Raw genomic sequence first — 19,602 nt, 5'->3', positions numbered from 1 at the left:
AAAATAAGAAATGACACAGACCCACATTGTGATTACACCACCTCCAAATCTAATTGTGTGTCATTGTGGTGATATCCATTGCCATTTGACGTCCGAACAACAATTTGAATTTAATTTGAACACACTAACTTTCCAGTATATAACAGTCTTAGCCACTGTCTTACAAAACAATAAGACACATGTTTGCCAGGCATACATACAGTCATAGAGGTATCATAAGATACAGTGATTATTGAATAACAATGACTATGTGTTAGCAATAACATTACAATAAATTAAAAAAACATGGTAGTAGACTATTTCAGGCTGGGACCCCTGGAAATGATGTGCAATTAACCAGGGACCCCCACAACAAAATAAAATGTATGCCAGTTTTAACTTCAGTTGGTGAAGTTTAAAATCAAAGAAATCAAGAAATATACTTTATTTCAATAAATACATTAAACTTTAAATAATCTCATAAAGGAATAATAGAGGACTTTTGGAATTGGAGTCTCATTTCCTCATGGCGTGGACAGCTGAGTAGTTCTCTCACATATCAATAATTCCCTGCGTGCTACTGCACACCTGCAGCCTCGTTCCCAGGATAGCAGTACGTTTCCCTGGCTGTACATGCGTGTTTGATGCCGGTGTGTGTTTAGCGAGTTCCTTCAGTGAACAGTACAAAATGACGACAGAGAAAGACTGTTTGAGCTCAGAAGAGATGAAAATCTGCTGAGACGAGAGAAAGCACGTGAAGCAGCGAGGCTGTTGCGTGCTTCCGCACCAGGTTTTATGGGAGGCGGCCTCTTGGAAACAACAGGAGGGTGGGGGTGAGTGTGCACATGCCTATTTTTAAAAAAGGGACTAACAGTTGCTTGAGTTCTCAAATCGGCAAAAAATCCCATTATTCTTTAAGTGAGTCCCGGGGTCCCAACTCAGTTTAAGAACCACTGGGCTGTTGAGCTTTATACTGCATGTATGTATATACTGTATGTGTCCAGTATGTCTCAAATGGTATGCTCCGAGATGTTTTTTATTTTTTTAACTTCTTGCCAGCTGTGTAACCAGAATCTGATTCTGACAGGTTTTTCTAAGATACTGAAGACACTATCAGCAGATAGTACGCGAGAGGAACTCCTGGATTTTCTCCAACTATTTGGCACCCACTATGTGTCTGAAGCCTTGTATGGCTCTGAGCTCAGCTGCAGCATCCACTTTCCCAGCAAGAAGGCCCAGCAGCAGCTCTGGCTGCAGTACCAGAAAGGTGAGCACTACGCAAAGCCCTCTACTGGCTGTCATGTGTCATGCAGTCATTTATACACCAGAAAGGTCATACGAATACCCAAATGGTAAATAAATGGTCACATTTCACATAGCTCTTTTCTAACTGTCCAGTGCCCGCTCTAATCTGGTGTTTAACGTAATAGCTTTATTTTTTTTAGTACTCTACAGAAAGTGTGTGTTAATTTGTTATTTAGCTAGACCTTCTGCCTTTTAAATGATTAAACACATCTAAAGGTTAAGACGTTTCAAGAAATATAAGTGTTTTAATTTTGTAATATATTTATTGCACTTCGATTAACATATAAAGTTGTGACAAGTTCAAAACCCACAGATGTATGAGACAAAACATATGAATGAGAATATTTTGGTTTAAAGACATATTGCATCATTACATTTTAACAGTTCAGAGATTTCTGGACATTATCCAGGTCATAAAACATGAATAGATGTTTGTGTATCAGTGTTAAACACTCAGACAAAGGACACTTCATTATGTGTAGCATTTTATGCAATAACTCCAGATAGTAAAGAATGGTATATATATATATATATACAAGATATTTGATTGCTTAAATCTTATAATAGAATAACAGATATGCTTGTATGATTCTAACCATTCTGTTCTGTACTGTACCTAAACCTAACTTATCCCAAGTTTATAATTTAGTTGGACTAAAGAGCCCGTAAGAGCTATCATAAATTAATTAGTTTTGCCCAACAATAGCTAGACACAAAACCCATAGCGTAGATTCAAGTGAAACCTGAGAGATTATTTGCAGAGCCTAAGTACAGTAAGGTTTGGTATTTACATCACCACAGGACTTCACTATAAACAAAAAAGAAAATTCTATTAAATAGCTTCAACATATTTTGTGTTGCTACTGAAAAAACACACACACACGTCATGTATTGTGTCAAAGCCAGAACTCTGCAAATGTTATTGGTGCCATTATTTAAAAAAAAAAAAAAAAAAAGTCAGCATCTGTCAAGGCAATACTTATGTTGCATCATTGAAGTAGTAGTAGTTTTTTTTAATATATTTGTATTTCTTTAAATTTAAAATGCCAACAAAATGATCCTATAAGATTATTCCAGTCAAAATTCCCTGAATGCTGAAAAATAACACATTTGTATTATTTACTGGTCTGCCATTTAAGCACTACTCAGTGAGGATAGGAGCTTTCAGCAATTGAGTGTGCAGCAAAGAGTTAAAGCAGTGATTTGTCAGTAATAAAGTGCATCAAAAGGCCATTAGCCTCGGTATACATTTTGTAAAAGTAAATAACATGCTAATTGGTCAGTCATAATCGGCCAGGAATGATCAAGATTCACATGATGGCTTGCTAAGCTTTAACCTGAACAGGTCTTTCTAACGTGCTGTGTGAAGTTAAAGAATAAAGCCTGAATGAGAACAATATGAACAATAAACTTCACCCGTTAAACCCTGTCATAATAACCACTAAAGCTTCAAGAGTTTCTATGAAGTGGAGGAGTGCCTTCTCTGAATGTATGTGTACACTTTGACACAGTGGTCCCAACAGTCCAGAACAAGCAACTGTCCTTTCTGTGTAGTTGCCACGCCAACCGGACAAGTTAACCCATCCGGGATTAGAATTTTGAAACCACCTTCTTTGGGAAACTGAAGGATTTCTTTTCGGCCACTATCTGTTACCAATAAATCACCATTGTTATCCACACACATTCCAGTGATGCAGCGGAAGTCCTCGCTCTCTGAAAAAAAATGACTGAGCTGCTTGCCAAGCTGACCATCTGTACCCACAGACCCAATGGAGAAACCACCTTCCAGGTGAGGCTCATTGTGGCGTTTCTCAAAATTAAGAGCCAAGCCCTGGGTGAAGTAAACTGTTCCACTTGGATCACATGTCACAAACTTTGGGCGTACAGCAGAGCACAAGCGTGTATAGTTGACTACACCCATATTGCGATCCACTGCCAGGCACCACAGCTTGCCACCTTCCACATCTGACACCACAAACTGGCCTGACGGCATAGCAGCAATGCCCCAGGGTTTGATCAGCTGGTTCTTGTGGCAAGCCACACATTGTCCATCCATGGTATAGACTTTCACTGAGTTGTCATAGTTATCAGTGACCCCAATTAGTCCTTGCGGTGTAACAGCGATGGATAATGGAATGAGATTGGGAAGATCTGCCCCTAAAAAGCTCAAAACAAAATTATCAATACTACTGGCATTGCGTCGGATTTCACGCTGAAAACCTTTACGGTTGAAAATCTGAATGCGGTAGTTCCCACGGTCAGCCACCAAAACCTCTCCTTGTGGTGTTACACAGATGCTCACAGGTAAATTAAATAAGCCAGGCAGTGTTCCCTTGCAGCCCATCCTCTTCACAAACTGACAGGCTGGTAGTTCACAGTTGGTCCCTCTGGGTGGTTCTGCTGCATCTAAAGACTTTGACTTAAAATGTGCAGGTGACCCAAATATAGCCTCATCTACACCTGCAGACATATCTACATCTCTGTATAAATCTACTGAAGCCCCCGCTGCTCCCTCAACAGCACCTTCTAAAGCCATGTCTAAAGTGCCTTCTTCATCTTCTGTGCTTACAGTGTACGCTTTTGCAGTTAATTTTCCCACTTCTAATGCTTTTGACTGCTCAATTACAACCAATTCTGGCTCTTGTACTTTAAATGAAGTAGGCAAACTACATTTAATATCCAATTCTTCGTCGTCATCACTGCTGGCACCATCTTCCTTTAGCAAAGCAGTATCACTCTGCCTCACACGCATTGTCAGATAGTCACAGCGTGACACAACTTTAACCTCTGCAATATTAAGTAAATACGTTTGCTCCTCAAGGACCTGTGCATTGGACTTTTCCAGTTCTGACATGGTCCCTGTGAATGTCCTTCGAGATCTACTGAGCTCCTCTTGAAGTCGGAGCTCAGCTGTGGCATAGTCCTGCTGAACCGCTCGGTATTTACACCTCAGAGTTTTGGAAATATTTTCAATGACTGTCTTTTTCTTTTGGATTTCACCCATGACATCGCGCAGAGATTCCAGTTTGGCACCAAGTTCTTTACGCCGCTCTTCAGCAGCTGCTCTGATTGGTTGAACATTATGGCCTTGGAGCATGTGACTCTCTGTTTTACACAGCTCGCAGAGTACAATTGCACACTCGTGACAGTATTGTCGTGGCAGACGGGTGCAGCAAGACTTGCACATCAGAGCAGCAGCAGCAGCACTACATGAGGTAGTACAATCCAAAATCTTTAGGACTGTGAGATTGTCGGCCAACTGTGAAATGCTACTCATTCTGGACACCCTGCTGCAAAATGGACAACGAACACCATTGATGGTGTTTGCTAATAGTTTCTCTAGACACTGCCGACACACTGTATGTCCACACTGCAGGAGTTTTGGTCTCATTTGGTCCTGGTTGTACGTCTCCAGGCAGATGGGGCATTCAAGAACCTCCCGCATTAAATCCGGATCCAGTTGGGGAAATTCCACAGCCATTGTGAATCTATTATGAAACAGAGGTCAAGCATTACTCTTGTGTGTGTGTGTGTGTGTGTGTGTGTGTGTGTGTGTGTGTGTGTGTGTGTGTGTGTGTGTGTGTGTGTGTATTCATTCTAATTACAGAAAACACATGTGAAGGAATTTTGTATTATTATTGTTTCTGTTTTTTTAGCCAGAGAAGGTATGTATTGTTAATGAATATATATTTTAGACTACTTGAACCTGTTGGATCACATGCCATCTAATGCAAGGAAGATTTGTAAACCAAAAAGCGTTTACAACTACAGCAGTACAGGAATAGACATTGCTGCAACAAAAAAAGTAAGGGTGATGTGTAAGGATGACACTTTATTGTAAATACAATAAAGTTGCGCCTTTAAGGGCAAACATGAACAGACATTACAGTAGTTAGCTGTTTGTCCGAGTAGCCAGCTGCTATGTATTAGCTGCTAACGTTAGAGCCTGCGTAGTTGCACCGATTGCACTTATTACAACAAATTGTCATGGAATTATTACACCTTGCATCGTAATAAGTCTACGTGTTACGAAGGTACAAATACCGAATTCAGCGTTACACCCCTGCGTAACGCCAGCTACACAAAAATACCAACATTTACGAAAGTGCTTGTAGCTTTCCGTCTGTTTTAATGCTTATCATTTATCATTCGTCGCAAGAACTTTACCTTTCCTGAATGTTAGTTGGATCGACGAAAACGAAACGTGATGGGCGTGCTGTGTTTCTGTCACTGCAGCTGCTCGGGCTACTTGACCGCAGTGCTGGCTACATCACGCACGCTACGCACGGTTTACGCGGCTACGCACGCTACGCACGGTTTACGCGGCTACGCACGCTACGCACGGTTTACGCGGCTACGCACGCTACGCACGGTTTACGCGGCTACGCACGCTACGCACGGTTTACGCGGCCACGCACGCTACGCACGGTTTACGCGGCCACGCACGCTACGCACGGTATACGCACTACCGGGTGATTTACGCAATGTGGGCTGTTGACCAATGTTTTGACAGTTTGTGACTTGAAGGTCTCATTAAAGATCAACGCTTTATGGTATGGAAACATAACCGTAACATTCTGAACTAATAATAAATGGCCTAATGAGATCCGCCTATCCATGAACTATTCACGATGAAATGAAATAAATCTGTATGTATTTGTTGTTATTGGTAACTACTCAATTATTACCAATATACACAATTTAAAAGACCTTTTGCCATGTATTTCTATCGGTTTAAATACTTAATGCAATAATACATCTTCACCACTAGATGTCAGAGTGGGTCTATAAATAGGACTATTTTTTTCTGAACTTATTCTACTAAGACATTTCAATTAACAAAGGCAGTGGAAGAAGAATATTGTGCAAGCATATGATGATCAGTAACTCTGAATCCCTCTCAAGTGTCCCATTTTGTCTCTGTTTGATCTCTGATTTTATTCAGGTTTCCATAACAATGTATACAACTTTGCATTGACAAATGATCAAAATCAGTTGTTTAGTATTGCCATATCGTATTTATTTATTTATTTTCAAGTTCTAGAGGAAAAGGATGTCTGCTTCATAATATCTCCTCGGCAACCCGAGTGTGTAACCACAATTCTACATATACAATTACTGAGGCCTATTACTTTATTTTTGACAGCCGCAAAAGCTACCTCGAAGACATAATAGTAGATGTATACCGGTATATGTAAAATATATATAAACACTTTAATGACATAGTCATGACTGACACACACTGAGGTCATATAACATTAATTAACCTGCACATGCTCTCTACTTGTGGTTTTGCAGAGCATACATATGCACTTATCTCATACACTTGTAATGTATGTGGGAGTATGTTATTGTAGCCTAAACATCATTAGTATGACAATCCATCACTTCGCATGTCTGTTGGTTAGGATGTTTTTCTTCCAACAAAAACACCATCAATCTGGGTAGCTATATTGCTTAGGTACTATGAGAACTTCCTATATTGAGTTCTTGTTTCCAGGAAAATAAGTCAAATTAAGGACAGTTTGCATTTCTTTTTAAATTGTACTTACTTATTGCTGACGGTGAGACACTACAGGTTCAACTCAAGTTGTTTTTTGTCAGTTTGATCTCATAACATGTACACTTTCACATATAAACAATAATCTACAGGTAAAGAGGTTGTTTTATTTCCCTTTACAATTAACTTAGAGTTTAAGATATATTTTTTATTAATCCCCTAAATTCATTCTCTGCAATTGACCCATTCTGCTTAGGTACAGGGCTCAGGGACCCATCTCCATATCTTGAGCTTGGTTTGGTCAGGATTTTACCTATTGTGCATTTTTGGGTTAATATGGGGTTAATGTAGCTTGGGCATGGGGAAAACCAACAAACTCCTTACAGAAAGGCCCTGGCGGCCCGAGAGTCAAACCCTTCTTGCTGTGAAGCAGAAGTGCCCATTATGCCAGACCCAGCCACACTTTCCTCTATTGAAATAAGACATTTTATAATGTTAATATCTAATTCACAGTTAGATCCAGTTTATTCAAATACTAAATAAGTCTAAATTAATCTAAAATCCCATATGATTACCGGTAATAATTGTCTGCAGATGCTGGGTTAAGGTAGTGACCATCATCAGAGAATGTCTTTTTAGGTTATAAGCAACTTGATTTCAGCAATGGAACTGGCAAACCCCAATGATAGACTCACGGTAGCCTCATTCTGCTTTCTGACTGGAACACAAAACACCAAATGACAACATCAACAATTCCCATATCCATTGTTTTTGTAACTAAGCAATTTAATCAATGGTACAGTTGTTATCATAAAGCAATATTTTATCTGGGGACACAGATGTCATGTTTATGTAATAAATAATCCACATACCCTTCTTTTAACTGAGGAAAAACCTGCACTACATTTTTTTTCTTAAATTAATTTAAAAAAAATGTAACATGTTGCTTATAGACAGAATTAACAGTGGGGCTCTGTTATACAGTATAATATGGATCCAAAGGAAAGCGATTTAGGATTTTACCCCAAGTCTACTACAATCTGTGTGGTGTGGGTGGTGCACAAAGCCCTGGTAACCAACACTTGGCAAGCCTCACACACACCCCTGCCGTCCACTCACCATATGATCCCATTCATTTATTGTCTATAAAACAAATAACAGCCAGGTATTTGACACTAAGGAAAAGTGAATACAGATGTCGACACAATTCCTGGACTTTGTTCTTTACTGCTGTAACCTGAGAGTACCATACATTGCTTCATGGGGTCAGTAATTGTAGAATGTTACTTACTAATACAGCAGAAAGTACGCGAGTATAACGTTTAATTCAAAGTTCAACACATTGTCTAAAATGGCTGGTGGTTTTTGCTTCCAGAGACTACAGAACAGAGCGCTGGAGGCAGACGGGAGCTGAAGTCACTGCCCTTCATCAGCTACCTGTCAGCCCTGCAAAAGAGCCAGCTGCTCTCAGACGACATAGTTACCGGTGTGGAGATCAGATGTGAGGAGAAGGGCAGCTGTCCGCCCGGTTGCCACCTGTGTCACCACCAGGGCATGATGGGAGCTTTGTCCACCAGAGGGCACAGTGGGAAAGGGAGGAATGGAGAACAGTCCTCACCCACCCCTGTGCTGCTGGACGTAAGTCGTGTAGTGTCCCTGTACAGCCTGGTGCAAGACAACATCACCAAAGAGGTGAGGAGATGTGGGAGATTACTTGTTCATTTTTTGTGTTCGAGCTTTAAATGTACATTTAAGCATAAAATTCAAACATACATCTTTATTTTTGTAAATATATGACGCTATTATTATTATTATTATTTTAATGTAGATGTTTGTCATATGTGGCTATAAGTGGCTTGCACAGTTGAAGACTTTGAATTGCCATAAAACAGTACTTTTTTAATTTTTTTAACTTTTATTTAAAGGAGGAAAACTGATTGATATTAAAATGTCTTTTGCAAGAGTGTCCTGGGCACAATAGCCCAACAACAACTCACATTTAACATAGAATCACAGGCAATCAGCATAAAAAAAAAGACTTGCAGATTGAAAGTTTAGTTTCATGTTCATTTAAAAGTAATTTTAAAGAATCCAACCAAACTAGCTTGTTTAATTTAAATTCCCTCTGGAGTTCATTCCAAGTGAACCCAAAAGGGTTCCCCCCCAGCTCTGTGTTGGTCCCGGGCACAGAGAGAGCAGGAGCAGGTCCTGAGGGCGCAGGCTGTAGCTGCTGCTGCGCCTCCTCACTATGAGCTGCTAGAGATAATGCAACACCAACTCAAGAATAGATGTGTAAATTAAAAGGTACCAGTGTTTCAATCTAAAGTGGGCCAAGGAGGACCAACCCATCCAGACATACAGAACACAGTGATGGGTCAGACACTTAAAGTTTGTTACAATATGCATTGCACCATGAAAAACCGTGTCCAAGGCATGCAAAGCATCAATATATATTGCATCGCCAAAATCATTAACAGACATAAAAGTGACAAGCTTCTTATGGGCTTCAAATGACAAACATTATTTTATACTAAAGTAAAAATGTAATTTTAGTTTTAGCCAGTGAACTAACATTTGAATATGTGGTTTAAAAGACAAACGGTCATCAATTAAAATACCAAAGTATTTATTTTCAGTTACAATTTCAATTGAGTGACAATTTGTGTGGTAATTGTGGGGTGGTAAATGAGTTTAGCTTTGCTTTTAGAGAACATCATGTATTTGGTCTTGTCTGAGTTAAAAACAGTTTTAAATGATAAAAGTTTGTGTGCAGTTGATTAAAGCCGCTTGGAGGAAAAAACAAGCTCAGTTGGAAGTGCTGAGATGTACAAGACTATATCAGCATTCATACGCAAGTTTGTATCTGTGATATTTTTAACAAGGTTGTTTATCTAAGAAGGTTCTTGATTCTGTTCCTTTACACACTGAGAATATTTTTGGTTCTTTACACACTGTGTCCTGTCAGACAGGTAATTTGCAAAGCAGCCAACAGTGTGATGTGAGAGCCCAATACTGTGCAACTTTTGTTTAAGCGCAGTATGGTCTACAGTATCAAAGGCCTTCGAGTGATTCGGATTTATCATTTAAAGCAGAACTAAGTAACATTTTCACCGTATTGAACGTCTTTGTAAGTCTCTGTGATGGTTAAATATGTATTTTCGGGGCATTCGCCCCCTGCTGTCTCTGGGTGGAAAAGTAGGCTTGTAACATTAGCCAGCATCAACCCAAAAACAACTCTCTTGAGAAGCCCTGTTTTTATGTTTGGCCATGTGAAATGTTTTGTATGTGATTATACTGTCTCATAAGAAAAACACAAAACATTTTTTAAATAGGTTTGTGTTTTATTTAACACAAAGTATATAGTATACAAGTGTTGTTACTGTTGTTGTTGTTGTTGTTGTTGTTGTTGTTGTTGTTGTTGTTGCTGCAGGGGGAGCTGTATCGTCATGTTACTTTGTGAAACCTGATTGTGAGGAGCTTAAAATATTATGTGAATTGAGAAACTCTTTTAGTTGTACGCTTATTGGACATTCCACTTCTTGTTTATACCTATAAGTATCTAAATTATTGTACATAACAAATCATCAAACTTATACTAAGATAGAAGAATTGAATATTATGAATATGCTTGATATATGCATGGTCCTTGCACTAGTGTTTGGTAATATTCATAGTTGTTATATTGTCTTTTATTGTATAGCTCAACTTTTTTATTTATTTTTCAATCGAGAATGTATGTTGTAACGCTTGGTGCAGTTTTACCCAGTCACCCCTAGGTGGCATTAGTTGGTTAACTTTCTCCTCTCATAATGAGCGCTGTAATACAGGGGGCATAAAAAAGATGACATCATAGTTTTCTCTCCTTGTGAAGTGTGTGCACGGTATATACAGTGTACATGTGTGTGGCATGTTCGATTTTTGCACAAAAGACTGCGTGTGCACAAAAAGTTAATCCTATCAAACTGCCTATGCAAGGAGTTTTCTTTTTGCTTAACTTTACATTTACTATACTCCAATTTACCTCTTTGTTGTTTTCATCTTAACAATGTCTCACTTCCTTACATATAATGCATCTTTTGTGTGCGTGTGGGCAAGCAATTACTGAACTGTTTGCAGGTGACGCACCCGCCATAGGGAGCAAACCGGTTCACGCTCCCCCAATCAAGCATTTAATCATCTTGCCTTCTAAAAATTACAAGAGGCAACAACAAAAGGATATAATAAATATGCATAAATTCAGAAACGCACACATTACAAAGCCTTTCTGTAGACGTGCCACCCATAACAAGCATCACAGTCCCAAAGAAAAAGAGGCGTAATCAATAGCAGACGGTCTCTAGTGGCCTTCATCAATATCTAAACGTGAGGACGAGCAAAATGTCCTTTCTTTTCTCCCCTCTTTTCACTGCGCACCTCCTTTTGCAAAACAGTGGTCCTATGGGGGATGTATGTGGAGGAGGAAAGGACCCAGACTGCAGGGGATAGCTTTGGCAAGCCCTTCTAAGGTAGCTCCAGGCAGGATTATTAGCTTCTTATTGATGTCATCGACCTCTTTGGAGGGAGGGGAGTCTATCACTCTCGTCCCAGCCTTCTCTTTCTTTTTCTGTTTTTCTCTCTCTTTCTTTATCACTCTCTTTCTCTCTCCTTTTCATCTCCTCTTGGCCAGAAATGTTGGTGCTGTATGTCTGAATGCGACATATGTAAATAAGGGCACTGATCCATCTTTTTCAGGTCTGACACAATATAAACCGATACCAGGTGATTTCCATAGCAACCATGAATATGAATAAAAGCTGTACATTAAATGCTGTTGTTTTTAGTAATGGTTAATGGTTAATATTATTCATACACCCATTACAGTAACTTTGCTAAAGCAAATCAGCTAAAAATAAAAATAAACGTGTTGATTTTAAGATAAATGACTTTAGGATCTGAGTTTTAAAATGAGGGAGGACATATCCATATTTACTGAGTTGAAGTTGGTTAAATTATGTTTGTGACTCAAAATAGCTTAATGGAGAATTGGATGGGTGTTAGAAGTATGTGTGACACCCATACCTGATCCATTGAAATCTGAAACATAGATTGCACTAGGGATACACAATGACTTTGTGTATGTTTCTCTTTCACATCCCTTTTTTCCAAAGATCGTTCTGCTTGGCTGGGCATATATTGAGAAAGACAGCTGCCATGTTGAAAAAGCTTTCTGAGAGATGAGTGTCTCGTTTTCCCTCCCAAAACTCCCCAAAGCAATCAAATAGAGATTCAGTTGTTTGATTTATGAAAAGGTTGTCTCAGGTTAGGTCTGTTATGGTTAGGTATGTGTGTTTTTATAGTGTTTTACACTCCCTGTACCCCCTCATCCGTCACGGGTTTCTTCCTGGCTGATGGACACTTTGACAGAATATGTCTTGTAGATGGCAGACAGTAATATGGTCAGCTTAGACTAGACAAACAGATGAATACATTACAAAGGTCACAATAGCTTCAATATCCTTCTTGTAAGTCATGATATTGCTATTAAAGGTAGTATTTTGGTGCCAGGGAGTCTACATGGCCAGAATGACGTCAAGACAAGGAATTTGTGGCCACAGTTATGTTGCTTATACTCGGACCTGGCAGAGCCCAGATCTTGCATTAACGGTGGGGGGTAGGAGGTGATTACATTTCAGCTCAATTTACTCTGTATCAATAAGGTCAATAGAGATGAATGGTGACATATTTATGAAACAGTAGTGCAGTGGGCTATCCTAACTAAAGGGCCATCACTGGTTCCTGTAAGATAAACTGTCATGTACAGAGAAGAATAAAACTCCTAGAGCAGAACAGTTGATTTAAAATTAGGACACTCCTTGTCAAAACACTTGCTTTTCTTAAATGAAGCTAATGATAGAGGTTTGTCGATTAACCCAATGTATCAGGATCTATCTGTGTTCTGGTTAATCAATACAGTATAAAGTATCATCTATTGCTTGTGAATGATCCTCATTACACACATAGCAGGTTCTCCTGGGTTTTTATGTTCCTGCTACTTAAGGGTTTCTTTACCGCCCCGTCTCCATGGGACAGATTGCTGTCTTTACGACCACACACTTAACTGGCATTAGTCAACTCTCACTTGCTTTACTTAAACCCCTCATCAGCGCTTTACCTCTTTTGCACCCCACCAGCTCTCCTACCTCATTTCCAAACCACAATTAGATTCCCTGTTTACCCAGTGAATACTGGCTTGTTTTACTTTTCAAACATAAACATGGCAGTAATCGCTTTGTCTATTTTTCACATATGCACTCATGCAATCAAGCGTGCATATGAGGAATCTGGTGGTGGTAAATGCATGATGTTTTTGTGGTCTCCTTCTCTTTTACACCCAGCATCTCATATTTGTCTGTCTGTAGCGTGCCTGGAAGTCCAGTATTTCCTTGTTGCTTCGGTCCGTGGACCGTCATGAGGTGGCAAACCCCTGTTGCTGTTGTTTGCTGGAAGAAGTGGTTAAGAAAAAGGAGACAACCAAAAAACATTCCAAACTCCTGCTACTTCTCCTTCAACAAGCTCTTATAAACAGGGACTTAGTGTATATTCTCTGGGGTATAACGAGCCAATCCTCTTTCTGATATGCATGTGTGGTGTACAAGTTGTTGCACTCTATTGGCTCTTCTTTTTCCAGTAAAAAACTAAAATTGGTTTAAGGAAGTAATGATGTGTTGTTTAAATACTAACCTCAGCTCCAGAATGCATACCCTATTTTTTCTGTCCCAAGGAGGCAGACTTTATGTTCAAGGGTTTGCTCAAAGTCATCTCGAATGTCACCACAACTAATCAACGCATTGCAGAAATCTGCCTTTGGCATTGGTCCAGTGGAATGAAACAAGCAACAGTGGAAGAACAGCTTCAACCGGAATGTCGCATTTGCCCATGTGTGTATCCACTGCTCCCTTAAAGATATCTGGGGTCTCATCAAGCCTCTTTACTTAAGGATGAAAGAATGTCACGGCATATTAGAACAAAGGAGTGGATCTGTGCTTCTTGCTGGATGCCTGGTGCCCACTGATAATGTTAGTGCTTGACTTCAGCATCCTGTTTTTGTGACCATGATCAAGCACATCTCAAATTTGTCTACATGAGGCAGCATGGCCAACCAGTTAGAGTGCATAAATAAGAGAGAACTCCATTGATCTGTAGTGTGACAGAGGGAGCCAGAGTGCTTGTGAACTCCCTTGAACTCCCTCCCTATCATGCCTGTGGCTTTAGGGAAAGCCCTGACGTTATACTTTATAGCTTTGACAATTATATTGGCATTTTTCTGCCTTTTAGAGGATGACTGAGCTTCTGTCTTTGATTTTTCTTTCACCCATTAATGAAGGGGCACACAGGAGATGTAGGAGATGATGTCATCTCCTTACATCTTGCCACCAGCCACCGCCTCCCTCCCCGCGCACATATGAACCAATAGCAAAACAGTCACAGACACACACACTCACAAGCTCCTTGAATTGAACAGGAACAGAAGAGGTGAGGAGTGTCACAGCACTCGCACTTCCATCGTAAAAATTGCAGTGCATCAATGATATCACAGCGCATGCCTGTCAGGTACTGCCTTCTGGTAATTGGAATGGTGGGTGTAAAAAGGTCACTGTCTGCGTCGTGTGTTTTTCTTCTATAATTGTAAGAAGCAGTCCAATAATGTATATACTGTATCTTGTATCTGTATAACAAACATGTAAGCTCATTTGGTATTTTATTCATAATTTCATTGAGGAAAAATCGAGTAGATGAATTGAGACAGAGAAAGCTCTGATTTGAGATGGTCAGGCAGCACATGTACCAAAAGATAATTACATTTTTCTCACCCGTTCCCCTTTTCAGGCCTTCAGGTGTGCCACAATGAGCTCATACTGGTGTGCTGGAAAGGGCGATGTCATTGATAACTGGTGTCGCTGTGACCTGAGTGCCTTCAGCAAAGATGGCTTGCCTAACTGCAGTCCCCTCAGGCAGCCCATGTAAGTGTGAGATGACAACATGACACCTAGGAATTCATGCACAAGAGACATTTCATGGATGCATGCTCTGATGCACCATAGGCACACATTTACACATACACACACACACACACATCACACACTGACTGAAACTGTCTGTGCTGTGGCACTTGAGTAGACACAAGCACAATCCCCAAAGTTCTAATAGCTGTCAGTCGGCCCTTACACCCATCTGGAAAGAACACGCTCTTATTCAAGGTGTCCTAATAATACTCCGGAGGTCTGTGACTCATCCAGCAGCTCTACTATTACACTCTGAAAACTTTTAAAAAAGAACACTATGGGGATTTCACACAAGACACTTTTACAACGACAAATACAATTTATTTTAGATCACATAATGGTGAAGAGGCCCTGCTGTTCTTCAAAGTCATCGCACTGTGCTTCAGGTTTTGTTTTCAAATTTGAACTGTATAACCAAAAGTTTGATTTTTTAATTATTTTTTTTGTCAGTTTTTTTATTTTACAGTAAAGGCATACTGGCTTGATTATACAAATAAGTAGATGTACCAATCTGCCAAATCTAAATACTAGCTTGTTTGGCCACCTTCTTATACATGTCTACCTTCTTTGACATTGATATCCAAAAATAGTTTATATTGATTTACATACATTTAATTAATTTAGGTTAGATTTAAGCCTCTTAAGTTTGAAACAGAGGACTTTGTTTTTTTAAGGATGCTGTGGAACCATAATGAATGCATATGAGTGGAAAATGTCAGGATATGTCTGTCAACCCTAATTGGCCAACGTTCAGTATGTAAGGCACAGAGTTGCAGAAATAGACTCCATCTACCCCTATCATTGAACAATACCTAATGTAATGTCAAATATTTGCCCATTATATTCACTTATTGATAAGTTCAGGGGCTGCCCTTCTCTACTGTGTCTGGGTTATCCCTCAGTCCATGAGGAGAGTTGGTGCAGTGGCCATCTGGAGCACCTTGTTCTGACCAGAGCTGCAGTGTAAAGCCAGTAATAACCTGCAGAGCTCCTGTTATTTGTCGGAAAGGATAAAATGGAGTGGCAGGTTTTCATAAAAGTACAACCTGTCTTTCTCATGCCATTGTCGTAAATAAAGCCTTAGGGCTGGCAAATGGTAATATATTTTTCTTTTATCTCTTTGAAGGGGTATAGTACACTAGAGACACTGCTGGAGCCCAGGCCGAATTGAAATGCTATTTTGCTTGTGTTGTCCCAAGAGGTAGAATAGGTGGAAATGGGAGCTTTTTATGACTGGACAATGACCACATGGGATTGTTCAAGAGTTCTACACATGCATTTTGTTCCACATCACACACTTTTATTTTAATTTCAGCATGTGGGAGACAGATGGGGAGTTAGTGTTGAAATTGACTTTAGCTCACTAAACTTTGTCCTATGTGTCATTAGTTTGCATCTAGCACCATATCTGGAACCCTCAAGCTCAATGGTGGCCCTGGAATGGACGGACATAGAACCAGTGATCGGCTACAAAATTTCCGACTATGTCATCCAACATAAAAGAGTTGAAGACCCTTCTGAGCCAGACGTCTACACAGGTAGGAAATGTGAATGAACGCATTGTGCATGCAGTTAATGCTTGTACTCTACTTGGGTATAAATAATGATAGAGATCACTGTATACGTGTAATGATTGGCAAGATCTTGCCTAGCCAATGGAAAGGATAGTATCATGTACCCCTACAGGACACCTGGTCGGACCTTTCCCACTTCTAATGGCACTTCTGTTGTTTTGGAGGCTTAAGGCTTATACATATAGGCATAAAGGTATTATTTTATGCATTATTCAGCCATTTTAGTTCTGTGTTTGAAGAAGGAGCATGGTCTTAACACCTCAAAGAAGCTTTAAAGATAAGATAAGATAAGATATTCCTTTATTGTCCCACATGGGGAAATTTCATTGGTGCAACGCAGGTAGATACAGAGGTAGATACAGAAGAACAGATCACTTATAGGAAGTCTGAAAAACACTTTCAGTAGAAGATCTCCTATAAATAAATAAATTTAAAAAAAAAAAAAAAAAAAAAAAGGCATGTCAAGAAAGGCATGTGTGTGGATGCCACCTTTTAATTTATTTTATTAACCTTTATTCAACCAGGTAAGAACCCATTGAGATATTTTTCAGTTTCATTTTTTCATAAAAGTTTTATTTTTGCTCATAAAAAGATATTAAAAAAACAAACGGCACAATTTTATGAAAACATACATATTCAGAAACAACACACCAACTCCCTGTGATCCATCAAGTTTGTGTCAGTCATGAGTCATTTATTTTGTAATTGTTTCTTTGGTTGGAACAGTGCATCTTGATGAACATACATGATATATACATGTTGTAAGCACACTCGAGTGTAGCCATGGGCTAATTTCCATCTTTTGTCCCACATTCACTCTCAAAAACACATTCTCAAACCAGCATACATGGACACTGCAAGATGGGTGAAGTGTCTGGCACAAGGACACAACGACAGAGTGCACTACTGCTCACCTGTGGCATCTGGCCTTCCAGCAGTCTCCCATCTATGTACTAACCAGGCCCATTCCTGCTTAGCTTCAGAAAATCTGATGAGATCTGGCAAGTTGGTATGGCCAAATGAGTCATGAGTCCTGCTCTTTAATTTGAGTCCACACAACTTATCACTGGAGTTAAACACAGGTGAACTTTGGAGAAGGAGCAGAAGAATCACAGCCATGACTGAGAGGAAATTATGGTGGTGGTTGTTGTTGTTGTTGTTGTTGTTGTTGTTGTTGTTGTTTTAAATGTCATGAGTTGTAGGGTGTGCTGAGAAGTGTTTGGTCTGTATGTGACAATCTGTCAGGTGCTTAAGCTTGTGTCAGACCTGGGTGAGTATGGTGTTTTTTTAATGTTACGTTTCCTGCTTTTGGTGGCATTTTACAGGTTCCATACAGCTGGATGAATTGTGAATACAATTTTGGCTTTTAGTTGTGATTATTATTTGTTTTATTTGGTCGGAGCAGTGCATATTAATGAACATGCCGGATTGTAGCTATAGGCTAATTTGCATTCGTTGTTACTGCAATATAAAGACTGAACCTCAGGTCCACAACTAATTGTAAATGGCCTATTTTCCTCTATATACCTATGCACCTAATGTTAAGCCTATTTTGTAAATTTGTATTTTTTATTTCAATTAAAGACGGTATGGGCGATTTTTCAGCGATTTGAGAACGCAGGCGGAAGTGCGCATGCCACTCCCCCGTGCGGACTGATACAACACGCACGTGCGTTTGTTTATTAGTGCAACGGAGCGCATCGCATCTCTCGTCTCCCGTAGATTTCTGTCCACTTCTGCGTCAGCTCGAACTGTCTTTCTCCGTCTTCATTTTGCCCCGTACACTGAGGGAACTATATTATGATAGATCCATGCGCTTAGGCACGCGGAAACGTGGGCACGAACCGCACGCGGCTGCAGGTGAGCGATAGGTGCGTTTTATGATTGATACGTGGCAGGACAAATGATTTATCCACGCCACGAGGAAGTATGATAAAAGATTTGCTGAAAAAAAACGTCCATACCACCTTTAATGGAGTCTTTTGAGCAGAATAGGAAAGGACAAATCCTGTTCATATTCAAGGTGCACTATGCAACTTCTCTGGTTGGGGTTCCTTACCTGCTTGTCTCTATGGAGATGTTATTGCTTTGCCTGGAATGTTCCACTATGGCATCTATCTATTTAGCTTGTGTTTGTTCAATTACAGTTACCCGAAAAAATCTGCATTCTTATTGTGATTAGGGTCCCCTTTCCACAGATCTGACTTGTACCTGGGCTTGGAGGGGCTACTGCTTGTCTCCATAGAGATCAGATGCCATACTGAACATTCTAGGCTAGTTATGTACGCATACTATGTTCAGGGACACAGCATTCGATTTATAAAAACTAATGAATTCAAGAAAGATCAATCAGATCATTTTCCATTTTAATCCAGAAACCAATACATTTTAAATGTATTGCCTATTTTGTAAATGTTCACTATGTTGATTTTTTTTAAGTTTAAATTGATTTAAATTGATTTCTACATGTGTCAGAATGTGCAATATGTGCAGCCAGTCTACACAGCCTGGGGGAGTAAATTTTATTTAATTTGAGTGAATGTCTGACAGTTTTTCAGTGAATGGTTCGAAGCGTCATCTCCCGTATGCTCCGAGCCGCCCCTACTCAACCTGCTGGGCTTCCAAACTGAGTGGATTGTGTCTCCAGAAATAGAAAAGGCTCAGCCAACTTCAGTCCAGACATTTGTTGAAGGTGGTTCCCAAAGGGAGACACCAGGGTCACGTTTTGCACATCGATGCGAGCAGTGTTCCTGCACTTAACAATGCTACACAGGCTACACAGCATCACAGCATTACCTAGCGCCATCAACATCTAAGATATGTGATTTAATTATCCATAATGTTCTAAATCCAGCGTAGTAATTCTATTTTTTCAACTATCTACTGAAACATCTCCACATTTCTGTCATTAACCTGTAGCATTCTAATTCCCAAAAAGCTGAAATTAAGATGTTCAATTGTTATGAAACCTCTGACTGGATGAGGTAATCATTTTATATTTTGACATTATATTTGAGACGGCAGACTGAAAAGTGGAAAAGATGTTAGCGGGAGACAGTAATAATTGTGGTGAAATGAGGTAGTATGGAAGATGCTGGCTTCTGGAGCTTTAGTCATTGGGTGGAGTGGACAGCCCATCCATCAGGACTGGGAGGCTGCTGAGGAAGCCTGGTCAGCGAAGGTGAGAGAGGGCAGAGGCAGC

At 39.9% G+C, this 19,602-nt stretch overlaps 2 protein-coding genes and 1 long non-coding RNA gene across 4 annotated transcripts in view; 1 reads left to right on the top strand and 2 right to left on the bottom strand.

Annotated features, from left to right (window-relative positions):
- Positions 1 to 19,602, top strand: part of LOC140366915 (astrotactin-2-like) — a 259,612-nt gene that overhangs the window by 192,977 nt on the left and 47,033 nt on the right. The window contains exons 16-19 of one of the 2 annotated variants that reach the window (XM_072453128.1): positions 1,067 to 1,246; positions 8,160 to 8,476; positions 14,651 to 14,784; positions 16,216 to 16,364. In XM_072453128.1, the coding sequence (XP_072309229.1) occupies positions 1,067 to 1,246; positions 8,160 to 8,476; positions 14,651 to 14,784; positions 16,216 to 16,364 (780 nt within the window). Of the gene's footprint in view, positions 1 to 1,066; positions 1,277 to 8,159; positions 8,477 to 14,650; positions 14,785 to 16,215; positions 16,365 to 19,602 lie in introns of both variants that reach the window. The other variant, XM_072453126.1, reaches the window with a different exon arrangement.
- Positions 1 to 19,602, bottom strand: part of LOC140366921 (uncharacterized) — a 262,861-nt gene that overhangs the window by 232,614 nt on the left and 10,645 nt on the right. The gene's annotated exons all lie outside the window — the stretch shown is intronic.
- On the bottom strand, positions 2,676 to 5,583 carry trim32 (tripartite motif containing 32). Its single transcript, XM_072453154.1, has 2 exons — positions 5,452 to 5,583; positions 2,676 to 4,772 (listed from the first exon to the last, which is right to left on the bottom strand). Exon 2 carries the CDS (start codon positions 4,763 to 4,765, stop codon positions 2,744 to 2,746), a length of 2,022 nt encoding a protein of 673 aa, XP_072309255.1. The 5' UTR covers positions 4,766 to 4,772; positions 5,452 to 5,583; the 3' UTR covers positions 2,676 to 2,743.

This window comes from Eucyclogobius newberryi, unplaced genomic scaffold, assembly GCF_026437365.1.
Source record: "Eucyclogobius newberryi isolate DKJ021-1_F unplaced genomic scaffold, fEucNew1.0.hap1 SCAF_2, whole genome shotgun sequence".
In the NCBI taxonomy this organism is placed as follows: Eukaryota; Metazoa; Chordata; class Actinopteri; order Gobiiformes; family Gobiidae; genus Eucyclogobius; species Eucyclogobius newberryi.
Note: the sequence above shows the minus strand (reverse complement) of the source record. Positions and strands in the feature narration are given on the sequence as shown.

Bases quoted from the DNA above. Each gene is read 5' to 3' on its own strand.
- trim32 (XM_072453154.1), bottom strand. From the start codon at position 4,765: ATGGCTGTGGAATTTCCCCAACTGGATCCGGATTTAATGCGGGAGGTT.